Source organism: Peromyscus eremicus, chromosome 8a (genome assembly GCF_949786415.1).
Source record: "Peromyscus eremicus chromosome 8a, PerEre_H2_v1, whole genome shotgun sequence".
NCBI classification, from domain to species: Eukaryota; Metazoa; Chordata; class Mammalia; order Rodentia; family Cricetidae; genus Peromyscus; species Peromyscus eremicus.
The window spans coordinates 42110566-42134839 of record NC_081423.1 but is presented as its reverse complement, the minus strand read 5'-3'; the positions used below and the strand labels follow the sequence as shown (position 1 = coordinate 42134839).

The window sequence follows — 24274 nt, the reverse complement described above, 5'->3', positions numbered from 1 at the left end:
GTCAACATGATGTTGTGTTGTCTTGGCCCCATACAAGAGTCCTGGTGGTCTGGGTGAGGTGTCCTCAGTTTGTCCGGTGTTTATCTTTATTTGATCTATGCTTTGTGGCCCCAAAGAGGGACTCCTTTAACCTGCCACTCTTGCTGTTTACATGGCAAAACAAACGGCTGGTTTAATAAGAATACAATAGGCTTCCCAAAGAGTAACATGGGGTGCGCTCCAAGAGTGGCCTTGAACTCTGCCCACGACGGCCCAGCTCAGAGCTCTGTGTGCTGCTGCCTTTCTGCTTATCTGGACAACGAATGATTCATGGATCCAGACCCTCTTGTTCATGTGAATTTGGGAAATCGGTTCCTTCCATTCCGTGAGTGAGGCTGGATGGGCACTGCTTGTCACGGCGTCCAAACTGTCTCATCATAGAATGGACACATAGGACATCACTGAATTGAGTGTCTGGTTTCCATCAGAGCCCCCACAGCATGCAAAGAGTTGATTTTTTTGGAAAGGGATGTCTCTAGTGGCCATGTTGGAAAGAGATCAGATCCAAACCCCAAGCTGAGCCTCCTCCACCAGAGACTTCAGTTGGCAAAGTGATGAGTCTCGGAAACTTCAAGTTTGCCCAAGACCATGCAGAAGCCTGCTGACGTTAGAGCTTCAGTTTTCCGTTGCTGTAACAAAATGCCAGAGTCTGTATTCTTTATAAACTGAAGAGATTTCTTTAGATATCAGGGTTTTGAGGCTGAAAGTCCTCAAAGCATAGTGTCACCTGGTGAGGCTCCTCTTGACTGGCTGCGATACAGTGTGGCAGCAGGCATCGTGGTGGGATATGTGTTAGTTGGAGGGAGCAATCACGGAGGACAGGACGGAAGAGGTGCTCCGGCTGGGTTTGCTCTCTGAATAACTCTTGAAAAATTGAGTTACACTTAGAGACCAGCATCAACCCTTCCTCAAGTGATTATCCTCAGCGGCTTGACCCACTTCACCTAGAGCCCTCCACGAAAGAGGTTCTACCTCCTCAACATCAACCGTGGAGACGAAGCTTCCACCACAGAACTCCAGGGGACCCACACTGAAACCATAGCAGTGGGAATCCCGCCCATGGGAGAGTCCAGAAGGTCGGCTGCAAGCTGCAGCACTCTGGGAAGCCCTCGGGCCAACGCTAAACTGACTGGCTGAGACCAAGGAGAAGACACAGGTGGGACACACACTGTCCCCAGGGTCCAAGAGTCCTCTAAGGCATTCTCCCATGGAGGACTCAAAAGACAAAGATTGGTTGTTGTGGATGCCGATGTAATTCCAAGACACTCCACACTGGGAACAGAACCCTGAATCTTAGGTTTGTCAGCCAGCCCTGCTGGTGGAGCGCAACACTCAAGCCTGGGCATCTGAGATGGATGCTTCTGACTTACGAACCAGAAGAGCACTGAGTGAGCAGAAATGGACTGTCAAAGGACCTTGAAGGTCACAGTGCTGAGTCCAGACTTAGAGGTGCCATGGATGTATGTGACAGACCTTGCCTTGTGAACTCAAAAGGATTTTGGCTGTTACTGTCCAAGACAAAAGAGGAGTCATCTCTGGTGTCCCTAAGATGGCCCATCAGGAGCTGCTAGTCTCACTGAGGATGTCCACACCAGCTGGAGCTACATGAGCAGTGCCTGATCTGACTGAACCAATTCATCTCCTGTAGCTAGCTCCTTGCCACCATCCAAGGTCACTGAGTATGACTTGACCTCCAATCATCCTTGGACTCTTTTCCCTCCTGGGTTCTGTGCTGCCTGTCAGTCAGTCTGAGAACGGACAAGGAGACTGGGCTGGGCTGGGCTGGGCAGCAGTTACTTCCTCTGCTGCCAACTTTCTACATGGAGTCCATCCCCTCTGGGGACAGCATGCCCACAGTGGAGAGCCACAAACATACTGAGCACCCAGAAGTAGAAGGCAAGGCTGTGGTACCCAAAGGGTGCCTCCCAGTGTCTGATTGGGTGGCAAAGAGATGTGACATCTGTGTCTGGCAGAGCTGAGACGCTGACATTCTTTCTCAAGGTCCCCACATGCTATATACAATGGATTCCAGTCCCTCTGGGTCCATGGAGACACAGTCAGAATCATTGTGATAATGTGGATGTGTTTAGTTTTACTTGTTTTGAAATATTAAGGGGTGTGGATTCTCTGTGGCAAAGTACCTGCCCCTCCCCATTGCTCTCTCATGAAAGAAGCAGGCTTGCCTGAGATGTTTAGGTGGATGTTTATATGATGACTTAGACTTCAAATATAAATATAAATGTATAATATATATATATATATATATATATATATATATATATATATATATATATATATATATATATAGAGAGAGAGAGAGAGAGAGAGAGAGAGAGAGAGGGTGTAGCAGCAGCCCTGGCTGTCCTAGAACTTGCTTTGTAGACCAGGCTAGCCTCAAACTCACGGAGATCTACCTGCCTCTGCCTCTGCCTCTGCCTCTGCCTCCCAAGTATTGGGATGAAGATGGTGGGTACCACCATGCCCAGCCTAGCCTTCGAATCTTTTACCACGAGCTATCATTTCTTTCACTACTGTTTCAGAATTTATTTCCAGCCTTCAAATGTGTTTTAAAAGGCGATGATCGAAAAGATAGGTGTCTGGCGTGTTCATCCGCTGCAGATGGTTCCAGGGTGCCTCCCTTTAGGATGAGTGGGGACAACTTGCAAGAGACACGTTTTCCCCAAACGGAGAGGGGAGGTTCTGGCTCCTCATGTCACAAGGGTGTGGCCTGGGAGGGGGGACCCTCTGGACAGGCCTGGTACTGAGGTCTGAGTTGTCTGCTTGGGGTGGTCTCCACTTGCTCAGGGCAAAACCTGGGTGCTTGTCTTGCTACTGGGGCTGGCCGGCTGCAGGACAGGGTCAGATGTGGAGAGAGGAAGGGCAGGTTCGGGAATGGCTCATGAAGGCTCTAGGTCTTCAGGGTGGAGGCGATTGAGGGAAGGGGAGTTCACATCAAGCATGCTGGGCATTGTCGCCATGTAAGATGCTCGGAAGAGGTGCAGCCATTGAGGAGACAGAGTGACCTAAACGCCAGCTGTGCTTACCGAGCGCCTTCTCCAGTTCAGACCCTTCCGCCCCACCCTCTGTTTCTAGAATGTTGAAGTTGGACAGAGACAGATATCTGAGTCAGGGCCCTTGTGGAAAGACACTCAGAAAAAGAGACAGAGAGACAGACCAAGAGAGGGGTGGATAGAGAGAGAGAGACAGACAGACAGAGACAGACAGAGGCAGATAGACACACAGAGAGAACAGATTCCAGCCTCTTATTCCCAGGCCTCAGCCTTTGGGACCTTATTCCATGAAAGCCTGCCTCTGCTTTCCAGATGGGAAGCCGGTGGAGGTGGACCCACACCACATCCTCATCGAAGACCCTGATGGCTCCTGTACCCTCATCTTGGACAACCTGACAGGTGTCGACTCTGGCCAATACATGTGTTTTGCGGCCAGTGCGGCTGGCAATGCCAGCACCTTGGGGAAGATTCTGGTACAAGGTGAGCAGAGTGGGTTGTCTGGTGTGCTGGACACCCCACCAGTCCACTGTCAATAGTGTGGACTCCGTCCAGAGTACAGGCTGTGGTAGGGCTGGCGTGTGGGGTGGGCCTGCGGGTGGAGCAGGCCCGGGGACTTGGGGCCTCCCAGAAACTCCCAGAGGAAGGCCATTGCTGAAAGTGGGGACACCACCGTCCCCACCCCAGCACTCCCTCAGCTCCATCCCAGATATGTTTCTGTCTTTCCTGTCCCTGCCTGCCTCTGCCCACAGTGCCCCCACGGTTTGTGAACAAGGTCCGGGCCACCCCCTTTGTGGAAGGGGAGGATGCACAGATCACCTGCACTGTGGAAGGTGCCCCGTACCCTCAGATCAGGTGAGGCCTGGGCTGCAGGGGTAAGGGATGCAGCTCCTGCCATTGGTGGGAGGGCAGGACAGCCTGACCTTCTAAGCCAGGGAGGTTGTACATGGCCACTGATCACTGGAAAGTGAGTATCATGGGGTTGCGACTCCTGCTGGATGTAGGACCCTCTGTGGCTGGGCAAACATGGCTGGACCGTGGCTTCCAGGAAGGGAACTTAGTAGGGACACTGGATCTGGGGTAGCCTAGGAGGGGTCTTAAGCACCAGTAGCTCTGTCTGGAGGTGCCCTGAGGACCCTGAGGGTACCATGAAGATGGCTCTGGCTGAGCACTGGCTCACAGGACCTCCTGAATGGTTCCAGGTGGTACAAGGATGGTGCCCTGCTAACCCTGGGCAACAAGTACCGGATGCTGAATGAGCCCCGCAGTGGTGTGCTGGTGCTGGTGATCCGGGCAGCCAGCAAGGAGGACTTGGGGCACTATGAGTGTGAGGTGAGGCATGTGTGTGAGGGACAGTAGCCATCCTCCGTGGTCTGATTAAAACCAGGTTCCACTGTGTGGGTGTTGATGCTCTAGGCCAACCAGAGGACATCAGATTGCTGTCACCCACCATCCTCATCTACCTGTCCTCTGCCCTGTAGCCTCTCCTTTCATGTTAGGCTGGGCCCTGTTATCTTGTCCCCTTTCCATTGTCCCCACCATTTCAAGATGATGCTTAGCCTGTGTGGAGAGGACCTGGTGCTGACCTCTGCTGTCACTCACTAATGTAAAGATGTAGTACTGTTTACCCGGCAAGTCTGGCCTTGCCCATGCAAAGCTCAGCCTCCATCTCTGTGCTCTCTGTCCTCAGCTCTGAGGTGGAGACCAGTCTGGGTCCTCTGGCCTGTGTCCAGCTCTTACTAGAGCTCTTGTCTGGAAGCCAGACTCCTCTGTGTGGCTTCAGCTGTGACCCTAGGGGCACTTGCCTCCCATAAGACTTCCTGGAAGCAAGGGTACTCAAGTCAACTCTGGATTAGATAGTACGGGGGCTAGGGGCCATGCAATGACTAATTAAAGTTAACTCCAGTTTCAGGTTCCTACTGTTCTAGTTCAAGTGATCATCCCCTGCCCCCCACCTCCAGCTGGGCAGCCACACCCTGGCCAGAGGAGAAAGAGAGCAGTCTCCACATTAGGAATCTCTAGGGAGCCCATGATTGGACTAGGAGCCCCTTCCCCTGTACAAAACACAGTGAAGGTCATGGCCCACATTCCTAGACCATCAGAGTGGTTCTAGCAAGAGGGTCCAGATCCCTTGAGGAGCCTGGGTTCTCAGTGGGCCTCTGTTGTCCTTTTGGCAGTTGGTGAACCGGTTGGGCTCCACACGTGGTGGTGGAGAACTGTACATGCAGAGTCCTGCCCTGCGTGCCCGGGACCAGCACCACCGGGAACAGCTGGTGGCCGCTGTGGAAGGTAGGTTCTGTCTACCTGTGCTTTCTGTCTCAGCGACTCACGCGTTTTAAGCCCCAGGTGGGAACCTCCACTGGCCTGGAAAGAGCCTGGTGGACCGGAAACTGTCAGCCCTGCCAACCAGGGGGTGCCTCTAGGAGGAGGGGGCTAGCATCTCAGGGGGGAAAATGATGGAGGCTGAAAGCTGGGGAGGCATACAGGAGGTCAGAGGAGGCAGCTGCAGGGTCATGTGTGCCCCTGTGAGGGCTGGAAGGCTGTGAGCCCAGAGTGGGAGCTGGAAGTTGCCTTGGATAATGGGGATCCCACAGTCCTACTCAACCATTGTCTCTGCAGAAAAGACAGAGCTGGGCCTGCATCAGCTTGACTGGTAGTGGTCGTGGAGGCTCTGGGCAGGCGGCAGCAGGAGCGGGTGAGGGGTCCACATGAGTGCAGAAGACACACTGCTTGGAGCAGGGGCAGGTGTCAGGACATCCCACGGGGATGGGCCGCCTGTGAGAAGCACAACGCTGCAGTTCAATGTCCTTGTCTTGGCTCAGGGTCAACCCTGGTGTACTAGCGGAGAGGGTGGGTGTGAGCTAATAAAGTCAGCCTCACTAGGGACTGGAGAGATAACTAAGTGGTTAAGAGCATTGGCTGCTCTTGCAAAGGACCTGAGTTCAGGTCCCAGTACATGGCCATGTCAGGCAGCTCACAACTGCCTGTAAATCTAGCTCCAGGGGGGTATCTGACACAACCTTGTCTCCGTGAGTGTCAGCGCTCACATGTACAGTGTGTACATACTAATTATTATTAAAAACTAGATAAATAAGCCTGACTACGGACGGAAGGTGAAGTTGGTTACTCAACCTGGAAGATGTAAACAGGCCTCTGTTCACTTCAGATCATCTATAATAGACCAAAGAGGTAATTCTACACGAGTCTTAGCAAACTGAAGTATTTGTCGGGATCACTTATTAGTCTGGGTGAGGGATTACTTACAGAAACACGAATAACTCAAAGACAGAGATGTCACTGAAAAGTCCAACCCAGCATGGGTGACTAATCCTGAAAGCTACATCCCTGAGCACGTCGCCCATGCGACACACTTTGCAAGCAGCTCCATGGGTTGACTTAGTAACAGCCTCTGTTTTTATGACCCCGAGGAGGGGCCTTCCTTCCTTCCTCTGTCTTCAGGAGTTTCCCTCATTGAAGGCATGTTGCAGACTGGAAAATGTAGCCACATAGTATTCCACCCTTTCCCCAGGCTCTCACATTCTTCCTGACCCCCCTTTTTTTTGGAGTTCCCCTGAGCCTTGGAGGGATGGTATAGATGTCTGATTATTTTCTTCCATCCATGGCTGAGTGTGGCAGAGAAACAGTCATTTAGTTTCAGGAGGTAATGGATTATGAGTCTCGGTCACACACCCCTCACTGGAAAAAGTGAAGTTTTCCTCTATGACTGACCAAACTGACTGACCAAAGCCGACAGCTGCAGTTATGATTGGGTGTAAACATCAATGTTTAGAAGGCAGTCTGATAGGCACATCGCGTCCAGTGAACAAAACAACAGTAGTTACCTCCACACTGGAACCATAGACCTTTGCCCTTCCTTACTGTACCTTATGTGGCTTCCCTCTCGTGGGGCAGATGTTAAATCTGATAGGAAAGCAGATGGTTGCCCTGCAACAGTTGTGCCCATGTTGTGCTAGCAAGCACACCTTGCTTGGCATGTTAGTAGTGTAGTACACGTGGCCACTCATACCTGATGATGACTGTTTGTCACCCTTTACCACTGGTCCAGGTAGCACCTTCGGGCACTAGCCAGCAAACAGGGAATTTCCATTTCAGTTCCAACCTTATTTTCCAAGTCCTGTGTTCAGAGTGTGTGACAGCTTTAGAGCAGGATCGTACCTTTTAGTCCTGGTATACAGCAGTGACAACGGCCTGTATGGTTTTTAAGGCCTTGGGGGCCTCCATAGCCCACAGATGTAGAGAAGCAGCCCACTGCTGGCTCTGGAATCTTTAGTCAACAGACGTATGCTTCTACAGGTGTCTTCCCAGACATGTAGGTGCTTTCTTTTGAACTCCCTCACTGTTCTTCCAGATGCTTTAACAAATCTGTAAGACTCACCTCAGGGGTCAGCATTATATGATGAGACTTTTTTTTTTTTTTTTAACAGAGGGTGGGTGGGTTCTCTGAAGGCCAGTCATCATCCATTCTAAGTATCAAGTGGTCTTGGTCAGCTAGGGGTATACTCAAAGAGAAGCATTATAGAGGGCCAGTGTCGTAGTAAAAGATCACATCGCTTCTATCTGTTGCTTCATCAAAGAGCAGTCGCAGGCACAGATGGGCGGTACCGCCTCATCTAGCCTTCCCGAATTCACAGTCATTTTTCATGAACCACCTGACTGCCTCACCCTGAGGTGCCGTTGCTGCTGCAGGACTCCTGTGCATCACCCCGCTTTCATGGCCTCCGCAGGATGGAGCCCAGGTTGCGTATGTCAGCACCCATTGCAAGACCCAGGCAACCGCTTCACCCCAAATGTCTTTAGTTCTCTGGTCCCTATGCAGTCACCACTAACGTGTGACTATCAGTAGTGAGATGAAATGTCCCTATTTGTCCCAGTATGGCACCGATGACAGATTAAAACACAGTTCTCCCCAAGTCGAGATTAGTGAACCTGTGAGATCGTTGGGGTAACACATCACGGGGAGCCTGCTTCGGCAAGAGCAAGGACTCAAAAAGTTGTATCCTTAGAACTTGCAGCACAGTCTGGAGTCAGAGTCTCCACTTCCCAGAGGTTGTCACTGCTTAGGTAACTCGGGAAGCCGGCAGCGCCTTGTACATTTTGTTGACTTCTTGAGTCTTAATGAACCTCCCTCCGAGAGGGAGTGTTTCAGATTGGAGGAAGTGGCTGCATAACGAGGGTTATGACACTCGCGTGGACAGTCAGGATGGGGAGGAGCCAGCTAGTGCTGTCCTGTCTGGAAGGGGCTCCAAGACACCTGAGAGCCTCACATCCCTGGGGATAGGCAAACAGAGACAGGACCAACACCAAGTGAGCCACAGTTCCCATAGTAGAAGGGGTGGCATACATATCTTTTGCATACTGAAAGCTGGCACATGCTGTCCCCTGGCCACTGGAACCAGTTCCTGGCATCTAGTGGTACTGTTTCCTAGACCTTCTCAGAACCGAGCTGGCCAGAGCCCAGCAGCTCAGCCTTGGGACCTCTGATGTCCTTCACTGTCCTCTCAAAGACACCCCCCCCCCCGCTTCTTTGATGAGTTCTTGTCCCTCATAGGGTCAGAGACCCTGGACAAGCCCTTTTCTGTGACTTCTCACACCTGTTCTCTGTCTGACCACAACCTGGTCACTGAAACACCGTGCACACTTGCGTCTGCCGCCACCAGCACACTCACTTCCGGTGCACAGCCTGTCCTGTGCACATCTCCTCACTGTGCACAAGAGCATCCTGAATAGTCATTTACGTGGTTCTCGTGATGAGTCTTTTTCTGGGAGCGAGGAGGGATGGCAGCGTGGAAGGAGCAGGCCTTCAGGACTCTCTGGGATTGGATGTGTATCGACGCCTCGGGGAGGCAAGAAGGCTGGTCCTGGAAGACCCTGGAGCCAGAGTCCTGCCAACCTGCTTCCTAACTCCCACCCTGCTTCCTGTTAACCCTGCGGCTCTGCAGCCAGAGTGGTCTGACAGAACTCTGCGGGGGTGGCTGCACTCTTGCTTTGTCCTGCCTCAGGCTGGGAGCCCTGCTTTGCACAATTACAGCCTGCCTGTGGCTGCCAGTCACACACAGGCCCGAAGCTGTTACAGTTGAGCACTGGGAGCAAAGGGACCAGGAATGTAGCATCTCAGGGGTGTTGTGCCCACGGTCCCTGAGAGCAGAAAATGGGATCCATTAGGGAAGGTGAAGGTGTAGGTGTTGGAGCAGGTGGGAAACACGCTGGTCATCTGTGTACATCAAGCTCTGGGGCTGGAACCTAGATTCTCACTGTGGAGTCCCTTCCCATTAGGGGAAACCTACACACACACACACACACACACACACACACACACACACACACACACACTTAGAAACACATACATGCCTATACACATGTGCATGTACATATGTGTAGCATGTGTATATCTATGCACATAATATACACATATATATGCACACATGTGTGCATGTGTGTACAAACATATATATGCATATATAAGCATATATGTGCCTTGTGCAAGACATATGTATGTATGTGCCTATACACAAGCACATAGTAAGTGCATCTGCTATACACACAGACTTGATGGTACTTTAACTCATGTGCACCTCAGCTGGAGAGGATAACATGCTCTGTTGCCTTCATCTGTGTAGCCCTGCAGCAAACCAGGACCATTGAGATAGTGTCCCAGGCTACACCCCTGGGCAGTTTCCCCCACAAGGTTACAAAGGAGTCTACTGAGACATGAGGGTACAGGCAGTCTACAGGCTGCCTACTGCCTGGCTGCCAAGCCTTTAGGGTGTGTCTGAGAGCCCATCTGAGGGTACTATAGGGGAAGAGCCCTCTTGCTGCATAGAGCCAGAGACAATCTGGTCCCAGATGAGTCCCAGCTTGTTTCTCAGCCTAGAACTCCATATACTAGGTAGGAGCTGCTGGTATAGGACAGAGACATGCTGGGGTTGTCTCTACTGAGAGAGGCAGGTCCCCTTCCCATCCTGAGACACTGTCTAGGGCTGTTCCTAGGACATCTGTGGCCTCCCACCAACAGCTCAGATGTACCATTTTTGGAACTCTAGGGTCCATCCTGTTTTAAGTCTTCATGATTTTTTTTTTTTTTTTGTAAAAGAGGCATCGGCCATCTTAGTTTAGTCTTAGTGTGCCTGATGACTCACTGTGCAGTTCCAGCCCCATCCTTACCCCTGGCCCTGCCCGGGGCTCAGATTCTATGTCTGAGAAGTGGAGCCGTATGTGTGACAACTTCACAGGACTCTCATGACCTATGGACTGAGTAGAGTGAGGTTTTATGCAGAGGCAGACTCTTCACCCCAGCCCCAGCCCCTGTGGCACCCTAAGGACACTAGGTGCTTCATGTGAGATGTGAGGTTGACACCACCCATAGGGCAGGTACTGTTCCCTGTTTCGCAGATGAGGGACCCCGATCCCCCACCTGCAAAGGCCTTCCCAGGAACACGCAGACAGGCAGGGCCAGACCATGCTCCTCTACCAAGCAGGTTGCTACGCTAGCAACACCACTCAGATAGCTCCGCCCCCCGGCGCTGCTGGTCTGTAACGGTTGCTGTTCCCACTGTTTCCTTTGTAGTCACTGAGCAGGAGACAAAAGTCCCCAAGAAAACCGTCATCATGTAAGTGCAGGCGTGACTCTAATGTTCCTTTGACTGTCGTGCCCATGCATGCTACTAACCCCTCACTTTGCCAGCCTGATGCCCTTGCTGCCTGCCTGCCTGCCTGCCTGTGCCCACAACCTTCACGTACCCCATGGGTCATTGGCACCTGGCGGATTCTTGCGGGCACCTAGCCCAGCCGCGTCCCCAGGTCTGTGGAACCTCTACACACCACAGCCCTCTTCTGAGGCCTCAGAGCACACACTGCAGAGTGTTGTTATTCTACACACTTCATGGCGACTCACAAGAATAGTGGCTTCCTAGCGGTTGGGGAAAGCTGGCAGTGAAAGCCATCTGTCTCCCTCAGTGGCCCCAAGACAGACTTCTGCCCTTTAGTGCCCGAGAGTTTAGGGAAATGTTGGTGGCAGGGCTTCCTGCAGCAATGATTCCCATTCCATTACCTGCCCCGCCCAACACAGCATTTAAATATGTTTAGTGCAATAGACAGCCAAATCTTAAATGTGACCCGGGTTTTATTCATTGGATCTAACCTAAATAATGCTACAATGGTAGGTAGGTATCATAGCCCTGGAGCATCTGTGTCTCCAAGACCAGCCCTTACATTTGGAAGATGGGGAAACTGAGGCTCTGGAAAGTAAGGAGGCCATCTGAGAGCTACTTCCACCAGCTCGCCCTTTCTTCATTCTCTGGTGCTTTTAAAGAGCAAACAAAATCCTATGTATAGATTCCAGGAGCTCAGAGCATGGTGACCCCACCGGATGTGGGAGTGTGTGGGACCTGGAGAATCTGGGAAGCCTTCCACCAGGAGATGAGAGGGGGTACAGGAGACAGGGAAGCCCAGTAAGGGGAGGTCTCTTATGTGCCATGGGTGGCCGTGTTGCTGGAGAATTCTGTCTGCAGACCTTGGATGAAATCTGGGTTGTTCCTTATTGCCCTTCATCCACATCTCTCCTTCTAAGGTGGGCTGCTCCCATGGTGCCACCCAGCCTACGCACCCCACCCCAGCCTTGGAGAGGCCCCATGCTGGAGCTTGGCAAAACCAATGGTTGCCCATATCTGCCATGTGGGGAGCAGTATTATCAGACACTTTGAGGCATCCAGACCATGGTCCCTGGTGCCAGAGGAGACTCAGTTAACCAGTATTTGTGACATAGCCCTGGGAAAGTTCCCCGCCCTTCTATTTTTCTATCCATACCTCTGCTGGGAGCAAGAAGCAACTGAGCCCATACTCAAAAGCTTGGAAAGACCTAGCCAAGGCCTGCCACTTGCCCTGGTGCCCAAGTTCTGCCTCCCTCTCCTGTCACCCTCGCTCCCATTTTGGAAGGTGGAACACAGACAGGGGATGGGGCAGGTGAGAAGTCACAAGGCCTGTGGCAGCCCAGAGCAGTTCAGAGCTAAGTAGCCAATTCAGGTGTCCTCCTGGGTCTGGGGAACCCTCACTGTTCTCATCCCTTCGACCCCAGAAAGCAGGGAGACTGGCTGCAGGTCAGAGGCAGCTGCACCCTGAGCTTGGTATTGTGCATGTGGCTGCTGCATCTGCTAGCCATCCATCCCTGTTAACTGAGGCGCTTCGGGCACTGAGAGCTGGCCAGGTACTATCCCGAGGGGACAAAGCACAAAGCCTGCTCGGGGGATGGAAAAGAGGGGTGACCAGCACAGGGGGCATTTGCAAAGCACACCTCACTTGGTGGTAGGAGGTACTAGGACTCTTGTTTGAGATCCCATACCGAAGTCTGAGGCTGACCACTGGGACTTTGTGCTTTGTTTCTTTGGCTTTCTCAGCTAGGATTGTACAGGTTGGGCTCAAGTGCATGTGTAGGAGTTTGTGCTGTCTTACCCCCGCTCACTCACTCACACATACACTAACTTGGGCTCTGGCATATGCTGATGGCATTATGCTGGGTGAAGCCGTGAGTCTCTGTGCCCATCTCTTCTTGGGCCCTCTCCCTCTACCAGAGAAGAGACCATCACCACCGTGGTGAAGAGTCCCCGTGGCCGACGCCAGTCCCCCAGCAAGTCTCCCTCCCGTTCACCCTCCCGCCGCTCTGCCAGTCCACTGAGGCCAGGGCTGTTGACCCCCGAGATGCTGTACCCACCAGGGACCAGCCCGTCCCGGAGGCTCGAGGTAGAAGCAAGCAGGAAGGCCCCGGTGCCTGCACTATTTGTGACAGAAGCTGAAGCCCTCGCTCCAGCCTCGCAGCCCAAGCCCAAGTGGTTAGAGGTTGAGGAAACCATTGAAGTCCGCGTGAAGAAGACCGGGTCACGGGGTGCGTCTCCTGTCCGAGAGATGCCCAGCAGTGGAGAGGGCATCGTCTTCACACTGCCTAGTGGGGTCGCTGGCAGGGACCCAAATGCCAACAACTCCAACAACAAGAGTGTGTCCCGGGAAGCCCGGACCCGCAGCCCCGCTGTAGTCCATGTTGGTGAACCCCTTGTCTTCCGTGTGGACTCAATGGGCAATGTGGACTGGGCAACTGCTATCCCTGAGCCAAAGGAGGTTGGGGCCTCCCAGGAGGAAGAGAACTTTGCAAGGGAGGAAGGAGGCAGCGACAGAGAAGAGAATATCTCCCTAAGAGAAGAACCCCAGGACATGGGCAGCCTTCAGGGCCGTGACCCTAAAATCCTTACGCACAATGGCAGAGTGCTAACATTGGCTGACCTGGAAGACTATGTACCCCAGGAAGGAGAGACCTTTGGCTGCAGGGACCCCACCCCCAGCACCCCTGATGAACCTCCCTGTGAAGTCTCTGTGCTCCAGAGAGAGATCAGAGAGCCCACTGTGGGGCAACCTGTCCTGCTCAACGTGGGGCGTCCTCCAGTCCCCGGTGCCATACCCAGCTTCTTCGGGTCAGGGCCCCAAGTCCACAGCTCCGAGGGTGTCTCCTTCCTCTTGCGTGAGGACTGGACAGGGCCAGTGAGTGCCACCCCTTGGACAAGCTCCTTCCGTGCCCACGTCCAGAGTTCTGTAGATAGCGGCCAGAATAGCTTCAAGACAGAGGTTTCTACCCAGACGGTCAGCTTTGGGACCGTAGGAGAGACAGTCACTCTGCAAATTAACCCCAAAGGGGGAGAGGCCCCAGGCCCCTCCCAGAGTTGATGCCACACCCTGGGGACACAACCTGGGGACAACCAGGTAAGGTGAGTGGCCCAGAGCCTTGGGCCCTGCCAGGTACCAGCACCCACCCTGGAACCCACAGCTTACCTCGGGGACCTCTTACCCTCTGCTCTTCTCCAGTCTGGGATGGAGTCCTCCTTGCTTTCCTGCCCGGTCCTTCCTACCTCACTGGACTTGTGCTTTGCCGGGAAGATGAAGAAGTTCCTGTAGTGTTGGAATATGCCGATGTCACTTCAGAAGAGCTCTGGCCAGGAGCAGTTCAGAGACTCCAACTTTGGACTCCATCCCTCAGGCCTTCTGTGGGGCTCTGAAAACAAGATGTGGACTTGGGTATTTGCCCTGAGACACATCCCATTGAGGGTCTTCCCTAGGGTTGCATCCAAGGCCTGTGTTGACCTGCTACCAGCTCTGCAGATCTTCAGGGCCACTTCTGTGGTGGACACGGGCTGTGGGGTGAGGGAAAATCCCAGACCATGGCCCTGATGAGAACAATAAAACAAATCCCAGACCCTCCTCTCTGCTTCTTCTTGCTTGTTCTGCTGGAAGTTTAGGGTCCCTCCTCTTGTAAACACCTGCTAGACCTACTCTCATTTTTTCCAAGGTCACATCTCAGGTGTGACCTAGGGTGGTTGGCTACCTGTGTACTCTGATGAAGGGCATGCAGGTCCCAGCCTGCCTTGAGGTCCATGGGTAGAGTAGGATCAAGAATGAATCTTTCCTTGACAGTGTCTATGGGGCTGGTCTTTGAGACTCACACTATGACCAGGGCAGGCATCACGGTCACTTTTGGCCTGTGGGAATCTGAGTAGGCCTTCCTAAGCCATGGATAGTTGAGGCCATTGTAGGTCAAATGAGGAGTCATGAGTGAGATTGGGTGACCCATGTGTCCTAAAGCTCTCAACATATAGGAGTCGATTCCATCGTCTTCAGAGGAGACGACCTACAATCCTAGCACTTGTCTGCAAGGGCCAGGAGACCTCTAGCCCTGAGGCCCATTCTAAGGATGCTGCCTGCCTCTTGGAGTTGGGAAGAGGGTCTGGGTGCCTGTCCAGCCTGGGTCTGGGGTATCAGAGATGCCTCATCCGCAAGCACTGAGGAGGATCTGGGTGAGGAGAAGGCTATGGGCAGGGGCTTGCTGGCAAAGGAGTGGTCAGCAGTCCTGGGGCATGTGTGTGGAACCCTCACGTGGGTAAGCAGGTCTGAAAGGTACAGGGGAAAGAACATGAGCCACACCCAGGAGAGGGTTAGAGGAGTACTGGGGTTGCTCACTAGGAACTGGTAAGGACACGGGCTTGGGCTGGGCTCAGACCACTTAGGTGAGGGGGCAGAAAGCTGTCAGCCACATGGGGTGAGGCCTGAGCGCCCTGGGAGGTGAAATACGGGCATGGCTTCCTGAACGCTCAATCCTATGGTTCCCCTGACCCTTAATATGTGCCGGTCTGTCTAAGGTTTAGAGTCTAGAGCCAGCCTTGAGGGGAGCCAGGCTGAGATGGAAGGTGTGTGGGGCTGGAGGCACACTGAAGATGGAGGCTTTCTGAGGGAGATGTACATTCCCTTTAGCTTCGAGGAGGGTGGCCCTGGGTGTACATGGCTCTGGTGGAAGAAACGGTGGCCCTGTCCCTGGGCTCAGGGTTTCTCACCGTGCCGTGCTGTATCCTCCTGGGCCTTCCAAAGCCAGGAACAGCAGGCTGCAGGATAGGCGTGAGAAGGCAGTCTCTGAGAACGGGGGTGGGCACTCAGAGCCCATGCCTGGAATTTCAGTCCCCAGGCCAGACTTAACTTGTGTTCCCATTCTCCTGTCCACAGACACCTCTGTGGAGGACTCAGTCCACCCTACCCAGGACGGAGCTGACCGAGATGCCACTTCTGTCCTTTGGAGACTGCTGAGCTCAGAAGCCCCGAGCCCCTCCCCGGGGGATTTCCCCCACACCAGACAAAGTGAGCCACCTGCATTTGAAGAGGCTACTCCCCAGATCCCACACATGCCAGCCTCAGGTATACCTGGTGAGGCCCAGCAGGGAGCTGACTCCAAAGACTTCTCCTCTCCCCAACCCTGCCTTTGCTAACCCCACCCCATCCTTGGCCATGTGATCCAAGGGATCACCCCGATTGCCCACCTTATGGATACAAACTTGCAGAGCCCTGGGGCACCTTGGGATCTTTATGGCCTCATGTGCCATCATGTACTTTGCCTGGTCAAGGCCCAACCTTAACTTGACTTCAGTTTTCCTATCTGTCAACTGGGTCCACCCAGTTCACCTATGCATGTACCGGGACCTGGAGGTGCCCACTCATATACCTAGAGACTCAGTTTCCCCAAATGTGCCATCTGTCCACTTAGTTTGTCCCAAGTTCCTCTTTTCTAACACAGTGTGGTGTGTCTTATCTCGTCAAGGAGTGAAATACCCTCTGCAGGGCCCCACACTGCCACCCGTGTCCTGTTCTCATAGAATGCCAGCCTGGCTGGATGCACAGGTCCTGGAGGGCAGAGCTGCTGCCTCCCCATGGCAGCCTGGCTGGCGGGCTAGGACCTTGTCACCTTGGTGGGGAACCGGGGGACTCTGATGTCTGCCTTCACTGGGACAGCCAGCGTACGTCACTAGGTTGTGGGGGCCAGGACTCACTGTGGGGGCCTGGTTCCTACTCAGGGCCCTGGCCTTGGAGCTGCTTTTGACTTTGCAATCCACCCCACACTGGCCACACGGGGGACCCATGCTTGTTAAAGAATGTCCTTCCGGCCCCAGCCTAGATTCAACTCACTAGGCTCCCTGTCTTCTGCCAGCTGACCCACCAGAGGTCTCACAGCCTGACATGCACAAAGGCGTGGAGCAGGAGACGACAACAACTTCTGGGGCCCAGGGACGGACTGTACCTATTCGGTAACTTCTTGAGCCAGATAGGTCATGTGTGGAACTGCCCCCCAAAGGGACATCCTGGGTTGGCAGTGTAGGGCCCACCTCCTCTGGCTTCATGGTCTTGAAGAATTAGCAGGGTGGACCTGAAGCTCTCCAGCACACTTCTTACAGGCTCCAGCCCAAGGTGGTGGGCGGGGGGCTGGGGGGGGACCCACTCTAGAGCCTAAGGTCTTGGGGAGAAGCCTGGGGCCTCTGTCCATACATCTAACCCCACAAAGAGGGACATTAGGGTCACCCTCCCACCCTGAGGCACAGCTACTCGAGAGGTACAGAGTCAGGGTGCCTCACTGAGTGGAGACCACACCCTGCCTTGACTCCAGGGTGGAGGGAACAGCCTGGCCAGGTGCAGGCGCTGGACCGCTGCTCTTGGATGTGCACAGCCAAGTCGTCATGGAGACCACACAGAGGACCTATGTGTACCAAGCTCCCGACACAAGTGCCGCAAGTATGGAAGTGGGCCAGCCGGATGGGGGTGCACCCATGCCAGGTGCCAGGGGCATTTCTCCGAGGGCCTGGTTAAGTCACATGGCGTGCCTCAGCCCGCGTCCCCCCACCCCTTCTTTCTGAGGCGGCCCCTTCCCTCTTCTCTGGGAAGAGGCCGGCAGTAGCAGATGTGGCGCCTCCAGGTTCTATACGTGAGAGAGCCTTTCTGCATTCTGCCTGTTTGGGCTTGACTGTCCATGTGATTGCTTGGGCAGCTGAAATTAAAGCAGGCGAAGCAGCGGCTGGAATGAAGGAAGCTCTTTGCAGCCACCAGATGCCTAGGCCGTGAGGGTGGGGTCACTGTCAGCAGGGAAGGAGGTGGGCTTCTGGTCCAAGGGACATAAACCAGGGCTTTACTGAGCACAGATGTACAGGTGGACTGTGCACCCAGGGCTCTGCAGGATCCCCACACACGGGTTCTCTTCCCACCTCTCCCAGGGGCCCCATCCATGCAGGTCACGATTGAGGATGTCCAAGTCCAAGCAGGCGACACGGCACAGTTCGACGCTGTCATCGAAGGCAACCCACCACCCACAGTGACCTGGTACAAGGTAGGAGCAGGTCCAGGCAGCAGGGGGAGGAGACAGGCTTCAGGAGCTGGAGGGCATGGGTGCATGTGTACATGGGACCATGTTGGAGTATGGGGCTCATGCACCCCACCATCCAGTCTGCAACCCCCACTCCATGTCCCCATCCTGCAGTCCTATCCTGTACCTTCCCATCCCACTTCTGGCCTGCACCTGGGGCTGGGCATACAGCAGGTGTTGGAAGCACTGCTCCAGGAAGGGTGTGTGGGTCCAGGTGCAAGTATTTCCCAGGATAGGCTGATGGTAGCCCAGGCTGCCTCCTGTGTGTCCAGGACAGCAACCAGCTGATGAGCAGTGACAGGCTGAGCCAGCGGCAGGATGGGACTACATATTCCTTGGTGCTGACTGATGTGACTCCACGTGATGCTGGCGTCTACACATGCCTTGCCCATAATGCAGGTGGACAGGTGCTCTGCAAGGCGGAACTGCTGGTCCATGGAGGTGAGTTGGCTGGCTCCTCCCAGGTCCTGGGCAGGGTATGGGGACCAGGGAGCAGTCCCTGTCATTGCATGGGAGAACATGGGGGCCAGGGCTGTCATAGCTGCCTATACTGTACATATCCTGTGACTGTAGGGGACAAACTAGACTCAGAAAAGCAAGTGTATCGGAGAAAACTGCATTCCTTCTATGATGTCCAAGAAGAGATTGGGAGGTATGGCTTCCTCACCTTCCCCACAACTCCAGTCCTCCCCAAGGACTCCTCTTCCCCCTTCAGCATGATGCCTAACCATGGTTCCCTCTCTCCCTCTTCACCCCCAGGGGTGTGTTTGGTTTTGTCAAAAGAGTTCAGCACAAAGGAAACAAGATGTCCTGTGCTGCCAAGTTCATCCCCCTGCGGAGCAAAACTCGGGCCCAGGCGTACCAGGAACGAGACATCTTGGCTACACTCAGCCACCCGTTGGTCACTGGGCTCCTGGACCAATTTGAGACACGGAAGACTCTCATCCTTATCTTGGAGCTGTATCCTGCACCTGGACTCCAGGGAGAATTCAAGAGACATTGGGTCCCAGGCTAGGGTTGGAGTTACCGAGTGTGGGGTGCCTAGACTTGGGTGTTAGAGTGACAATGACTAGCCCCACATCTGAGCATTTCTGTTCCTGATGCTGTGGCTGTGTGTGACAACAGCTCCTGATCCTACAGCTCACAGTGGCATGATTTGGGGAGGGGGAACACCATTGTTGTGGGCGGGGTCCCTCTCACAGGTGACCTCTTGGATACTGGAGAAGATATTCCCATCCCAGCTCCTCCAGGTCTCTGTCACACTCATGGGGCTTTGTTTGAGGGTCTTCTGTACTGCGCGGTCTGGCTGCCCTGTCACTCCTGAAGCTGTGACTTAGGATCCTGGGGAAGGGGTGCTTGGTGTGGGCTCTATGCAGAGATGAAAGGGCACCCCAGTTCTAATATGCTACTAACCAACAGCCTATCACCAGGGTCTTTCTGAAGACTCCTTTCTCAGGGATGGTAACCATCTGGGACTGGTGGGGGGGTGACTCCATTCCACCCTCCTTCATCTGAGTACCAGCACCCCTAGATCTGCATTACAGGAGCCTCAGGTCCTGGACACCTCTCTGTGAGCACAGGTGCCCAGGAGTCAGGTGGATTCCCACCAGGTACAGCTTTTCCTTGACCAAGCCCAGGTGCTCATCTGAGGAGCTGCTGGATCGCCTCTTCAAGAAGGGTGTCGTGACTGAGGCTGAGGTGACCTTTACCCTCTCCTTGTCTGAGTGGGGCCCTAGGGTCAGGGCCTACACCCTGGTCCCCAGACACAGTCTCTCTTGACCTAAGCCCCTTCTAGCTCCAGAATACCCAGGCATGTCCAGTCCTCTCTTACCCCTCCTGACCACATCTGTCCAGCTGTGGTAGCTCCTCCCTGATCTGAACAGGCTGCTGCTTTCTGCCTGCTCAAGCTCAGCCTATCTTTGGGACCCCGCCCCGCCCCAGACCTGGGGCTCACAGATTCTTGAAAGACTTTGCCAGTCATCCATCCCATGGGGCCCGAATTGAGGCGGGGGGGGGGGGGGAAGGCTTGACTATGGGAGCAAGCTGGAACGGAACAGAGGAGGAGGCTGGGGGTGGCCCCTCACCTGAGCCAGGCCTCCAGGAGGTACCTGAGCCAGCCTCTTGGGGGCTGGTCCCCGGCTGAACTAGGCTTTTTTTTTAACCACAGGTCAAGGTCTACATCCAGCAGCTGGTGGAAGGGTTGCACTATTTGCACAGCCATGGCGTCCTCCACCTGGACATAAAGGTACTGACCCCACAGTACCTCCAGCACTCAGGGTGGGGACAGGTGGGAGCCTGCCTGTGCTTGGGTTCCACTGAGCGTGGAGAACTCGCTGCTTCCTCGCCCTCAGGTAGGGTTTGGATCTGATGGAGTAGAAGATGTGACGCCCAGTCTGACTCCCCACTGCCCTTCACTAGCTCCAAGGACTCTTCAGTGTCCCCCCCCCCCCAGGCCCAGAGAGATAGGAGTCACCTCTCTCATGACACATAGCCCTCAGCAACCTCCCAACTCTGCCTGACAGCCCCCCAACGTCCTGATGGTGCACCCAGCTCGGGAAGACATTAAGATCTGTGACTTTGGCTTTGCCCAAAAAATCACCCCCTCAGAGCCACAGTACAGCAAGTTCGGCGCGCCCGAGTTCGTGTCTCCAGAGATCATCGAGCAGAGGCCTGTGAGCGAGGGCTCGGACATCTGGTGAGTGGACGGACACCAGGAGGGCTGTGGTCCTGGAACCTCCTGTCCTCTGTCTGTCTGGCCGCTGAGGCTCCTCTGAGCCTCTGCTGCCTCCTCCAACCCCAGGCTTCTCCAACCCCCGGCATGCACACCCCTTGCCTGTGGGCCAGGCCTGGTCTGACTCACAGTGTGTGGTGCTTTCTTTCATTCTTGCAGGGCCGTGGGTGTCATCTCCTACCTCAGGTAAGCAGACCCTGCCCTGTCACCTCTTCCAAGCTGACCGCTCCATGTAGGCCACACACACACTGCTGGCCACCCCCTAGATCAGCCCCGAGATGCAGCAGGCAGCTATTTTGAGACCAGGCAGTAGGCCAGCCCTGATAAAACGTTTTAACACTTCTCACTAACACCCAGTTGTCACGTGACAGAGCTTGGCCACTTCCCTACAGGTCTGGGGGCTTGTCCATGGGGCACTCAGTGGCCATTGCTGCCCTGAAGGTGATAGTGGTAGAGCCTGAGCATGGATCTCCTCTGCAGGCTGAACCTTGATTTCTACCTTGGTAAATGCTGGTTCCTACTCTAAGACAACCTTGAATCCCATTCCATTCTGAACCTGAAGTTCTGCCTCAGATCAAGGCTGGTGCCACCTCAAACTGACCTTGGATACCTGTATCAGCTTGAACCCAAATCCCTTCCTCACATTACGGCTCTCTCCATATCCCAAGCTGAACCTCTACTTCTGTCCTGTTTCGGACACGAGTCCCCATGTCAGGATAAGGGCAAGTGACCACCCCAGGATGAGCCTTTATCTCTACCTAGGTTAGAGCCAAGATATCACCTTAGGCTTATCTCATATCCCCGCTTCCAGCCGAGCCTCTATTTCTTCTACAGGACAAGTCCTAACCCCCACCTCAGGCTTAGGTACTCCTGTGGGCTGATTCTTCCTTGATCTCTAGCTCAGCCGGAGCCTGGATGCACAACCTAGTCTGAGCTCTGATAACCACTCCAGGCTTTGCCGGGATCCCTGCTCCAGGCTAATCCTGGATAGCTCTGGTCCAGCCTGGGACATCGGCTGGACTCCTCAGGTCTAGATGAGTGTAGCGCACATCCCGTCAGGGAATCGTCTCTGAGAGTCAGCCTCAGCATATCCCTGTTTTCAGCCTGACCTGCTCATCCCCATTTGCTGGAGAGAGTGACCGTGCCACCCTGCTGAATGTTCTGGAGGGCCGGGTATCTTGGAGTAGTCCCATGGCTGCCCATCTGAGTGAGGATGCCAAGGACTTTATCAAGGCCACGCTGCAGAAGACCCCCAGGTGCGTGCACACCTGTCCCTCCCCTGCCCAAGCTCCAGTCACCCTGTGGTAGGGCCACCTGACTGACTTAACCCACCTGCTTCCCTTCTTCCTCCAGGGCCCGGCCTAGTACTTCCCAGTGCCTTGCCCACCCCTGGTTCCTGGTAAGTGGGCCCAGCTTGGGCTCAACTCACTGCTCTGCAGAAAGGGAAACAAAGGCCAAGACGTCTCATCAGCATGGACTGCTCTGGCCTGTTGTCCCTAGTTCAGAGGACATCAGTCCCTTCACATTGGTCAGGGGGTCCTGGAGCCCCCCACGGGCTTCTGGGTAAGGGATTTGCCCTCAGCCTGCCTGAGAGGAGGAGACTGAAGCCTTCCGTGGAGGCCAGTCTGCTGCCTCTGCCCTTCTGGGCCTGCATCCCCGGAGGGCCCCCACCGTGGCACCAGGGTCTCTTGTCACCACAGCCCCTCCCTTTGCAGAAATCCATGCCTGCTGAGGAGGCCCACTTCATCAACACCAAGCAGCTCAAGTTCCTTCTTGCTCGAAGTCGCTGGCAGGTGGGTCCCCCTTTCCCAGGAGAGAGGTGCTGAGGCCAGGGAAGGGAACCCGACTCTGGCTGTGTGCCCAACTTGGGCCAGGAGCACAGGGTTCCGTGCTTCTGGGTCCCCAGGAGTGCACCCGGTGGTGGGGCGGAACAACAGAGCACCAGGTGCAGAAGACCCAGATGTCCTGGGTAATCCCTCTGGGCCCCCCCCGGGGGGGGAATAGAGGCAGTGGGCACCCCACCCTCTGCCATGACTAGCCATGCCCAATGGGTGCCCCCTCTGTCCTCATTTCCAGCGCTCCTTGATGAGCTACAAGTCTATCCTGGTGATGCGCTCCATCCCTGAGCTGCTCCAGGGTCCTCCAGACAGTCCGTCCCTAGGCGTGGCCCGGCACCTCCGAGGGGAAGCCAGTGGCTCCTCTAGCTCTTCGTCTTCCTCAGACAACGAGCTTGCCCCGTTCGCCAGGGCTAAGTCGCTGCCGCCCTCCCCTGTGACTCACTCTCCGCTGCTGCATCCTCGGGGCTTCCTGCGGCCCTCAGCCAGCCTCCCAGAGGAGACAGAAGCCAGCATGCCCACCGCTGATGCAGCCCTGCCAGCATCCCCCCAGGGGGCTGGGCCTCCGGCAAGCCCGGGTTGTGTGCCCCGGCACAGCGTTATCAGCAGCTTGTTCTACCAGCAAGCTGGTGAGGGGTCAGAGCGTGGGAGCAAAACCTCCGGGGCCAAGCGGCACCCAGCTCGGAGGCGGCACCTGCTGAAAGGCGGGTACATCGCGAGGGCCCTACCGGGACTTCGAGAACCACTGATGGAGCACAGTGTGTTGGAGGAGGAGGCCGCCAGGGAGGAGCAGGCCGCCCTGATGACCAAGACACCCTCCTTCGAGACTGCCCTGAGACTACCTAGTTCCAGTGCCCGAGAGGTCCCAGGCCGAAGCCGCTCCCTGGACCACAACCCACCAGACACCACCGGCCGCTCTCCTGAGGAATGCGAGGGGCAAGACCTATTCCCACCCTCCTCTGGGGTGACTCGTGAAGCCACTGCCAAAGATATGGGGCACTCAAAGGGGTCCTTGCAGGACTCTGTCCCCTATTCACCTGGTAGTGGTGACTCGGGGCCTGCTAAGCAAGAGGGATCGTCCCAGGACAGCTGCCCAGGGAAACCTGCCCCTTCCTGCCACTCTGGTTCTGGCTCTCCATCATCACAGTCGCTTGGCTCTTTACCTCCACAGTCATCCAAGAAGGACCTCTTGACGCCCTGTAGCCCCTTCCTCACAGGACAGCCTCAGGCAACCCCATTCCCAACCCAAGCAGCCCCCCTTCCCCGTTCTAAGAAGGAGCCTGGGGATAGCTCTCTATGCGGGAGGCCCTGTCCCAGTCCCTCTAGTTCCTCAGGGCCAGCCTCCCAAGTAGGTGCCTCCCTGGATACTGAAGACTTGTCTGAAGCTAGAGACACATGTGACTTCACACCCCCGCTGCTGCGGCCTCAGGAGCAGGCCACCACCCGGAAGTTCTCCCTGGAATCCCGTGGGGGCTATGCAGGGGTGTCGGGCTACGGCACCTTTGCCTTTGGTGGGGACGCCGGGGGCATGCTAGGGCAGGGTCCTCTTTGGGCCAGGATGGCCTGGGCTGTGTCCCAGTCCTCAGAAGAGCAGGATGAAGCTGTGACCGAGAGCCCTCAACCTCTAGACAGCTCAGGGCCCATGGCTAAGGCCAGCGGGGTTCCCCTAAGGACCTCTCCGAGCTTCCCCCCATGGGAGGAAGTCGAGCAGGTTTCCCTGGTACAGATCCGGGATCTGTCTGGTGATGCAGAAGCAGCTGACACTATCTCCTTGGACATTTCTGAGGTAGATCCTGCCTACCTCAACCTCTCTGATCTATATGACATCAAGTATCTCCCCTTTGAGTTCATGATCTTCAGGAGGGTCCCCAAACCTGTAGAACCTCCAGAGTCACCCGGCTCTGAAACCGAGGCCGGGCAAGGGCTGGCAGAG

General features: G+C 55.0%; 1 protein-coding gene across 1 annotated transcript in view; it reads left to right on the top strand.

Annotated features, from left to right (window-relative positions):
* Obscn (obscurin, cytoskeletal calmodulin and titin-interacting RhoGEF) overlaps positions 1-14277 on the top strand; it is a 125402-nt gene extending 111125 nt beyond the window's left edge. The window contains exons 84-89 of the mRNA XM_059270645.1: positions 3363-3530; positions 3800-3902; positions 4250-4379; positions 5225-5336; positions 10633-10675; positions 12632-14277. Coding sequence (XP_059126628.1) covers positions 3363-3530; positions 3800-3902; positions 4250-4379; positions 5225-5336; positions 10633-10675; positions 12632-13772 — 1697 coding nt within the window. The 3' untranslated portion in view covers positions 13773-14277. The remainder of the gene's footprint in view (positions 1-3362; positions 3531-3799; positions 3903-4249; positions 4380-5224; positions 5337-10632; positions 10676-12631) is intronic.
* Positions 14278-24274: the final 9997 nt, after the last annotated feature.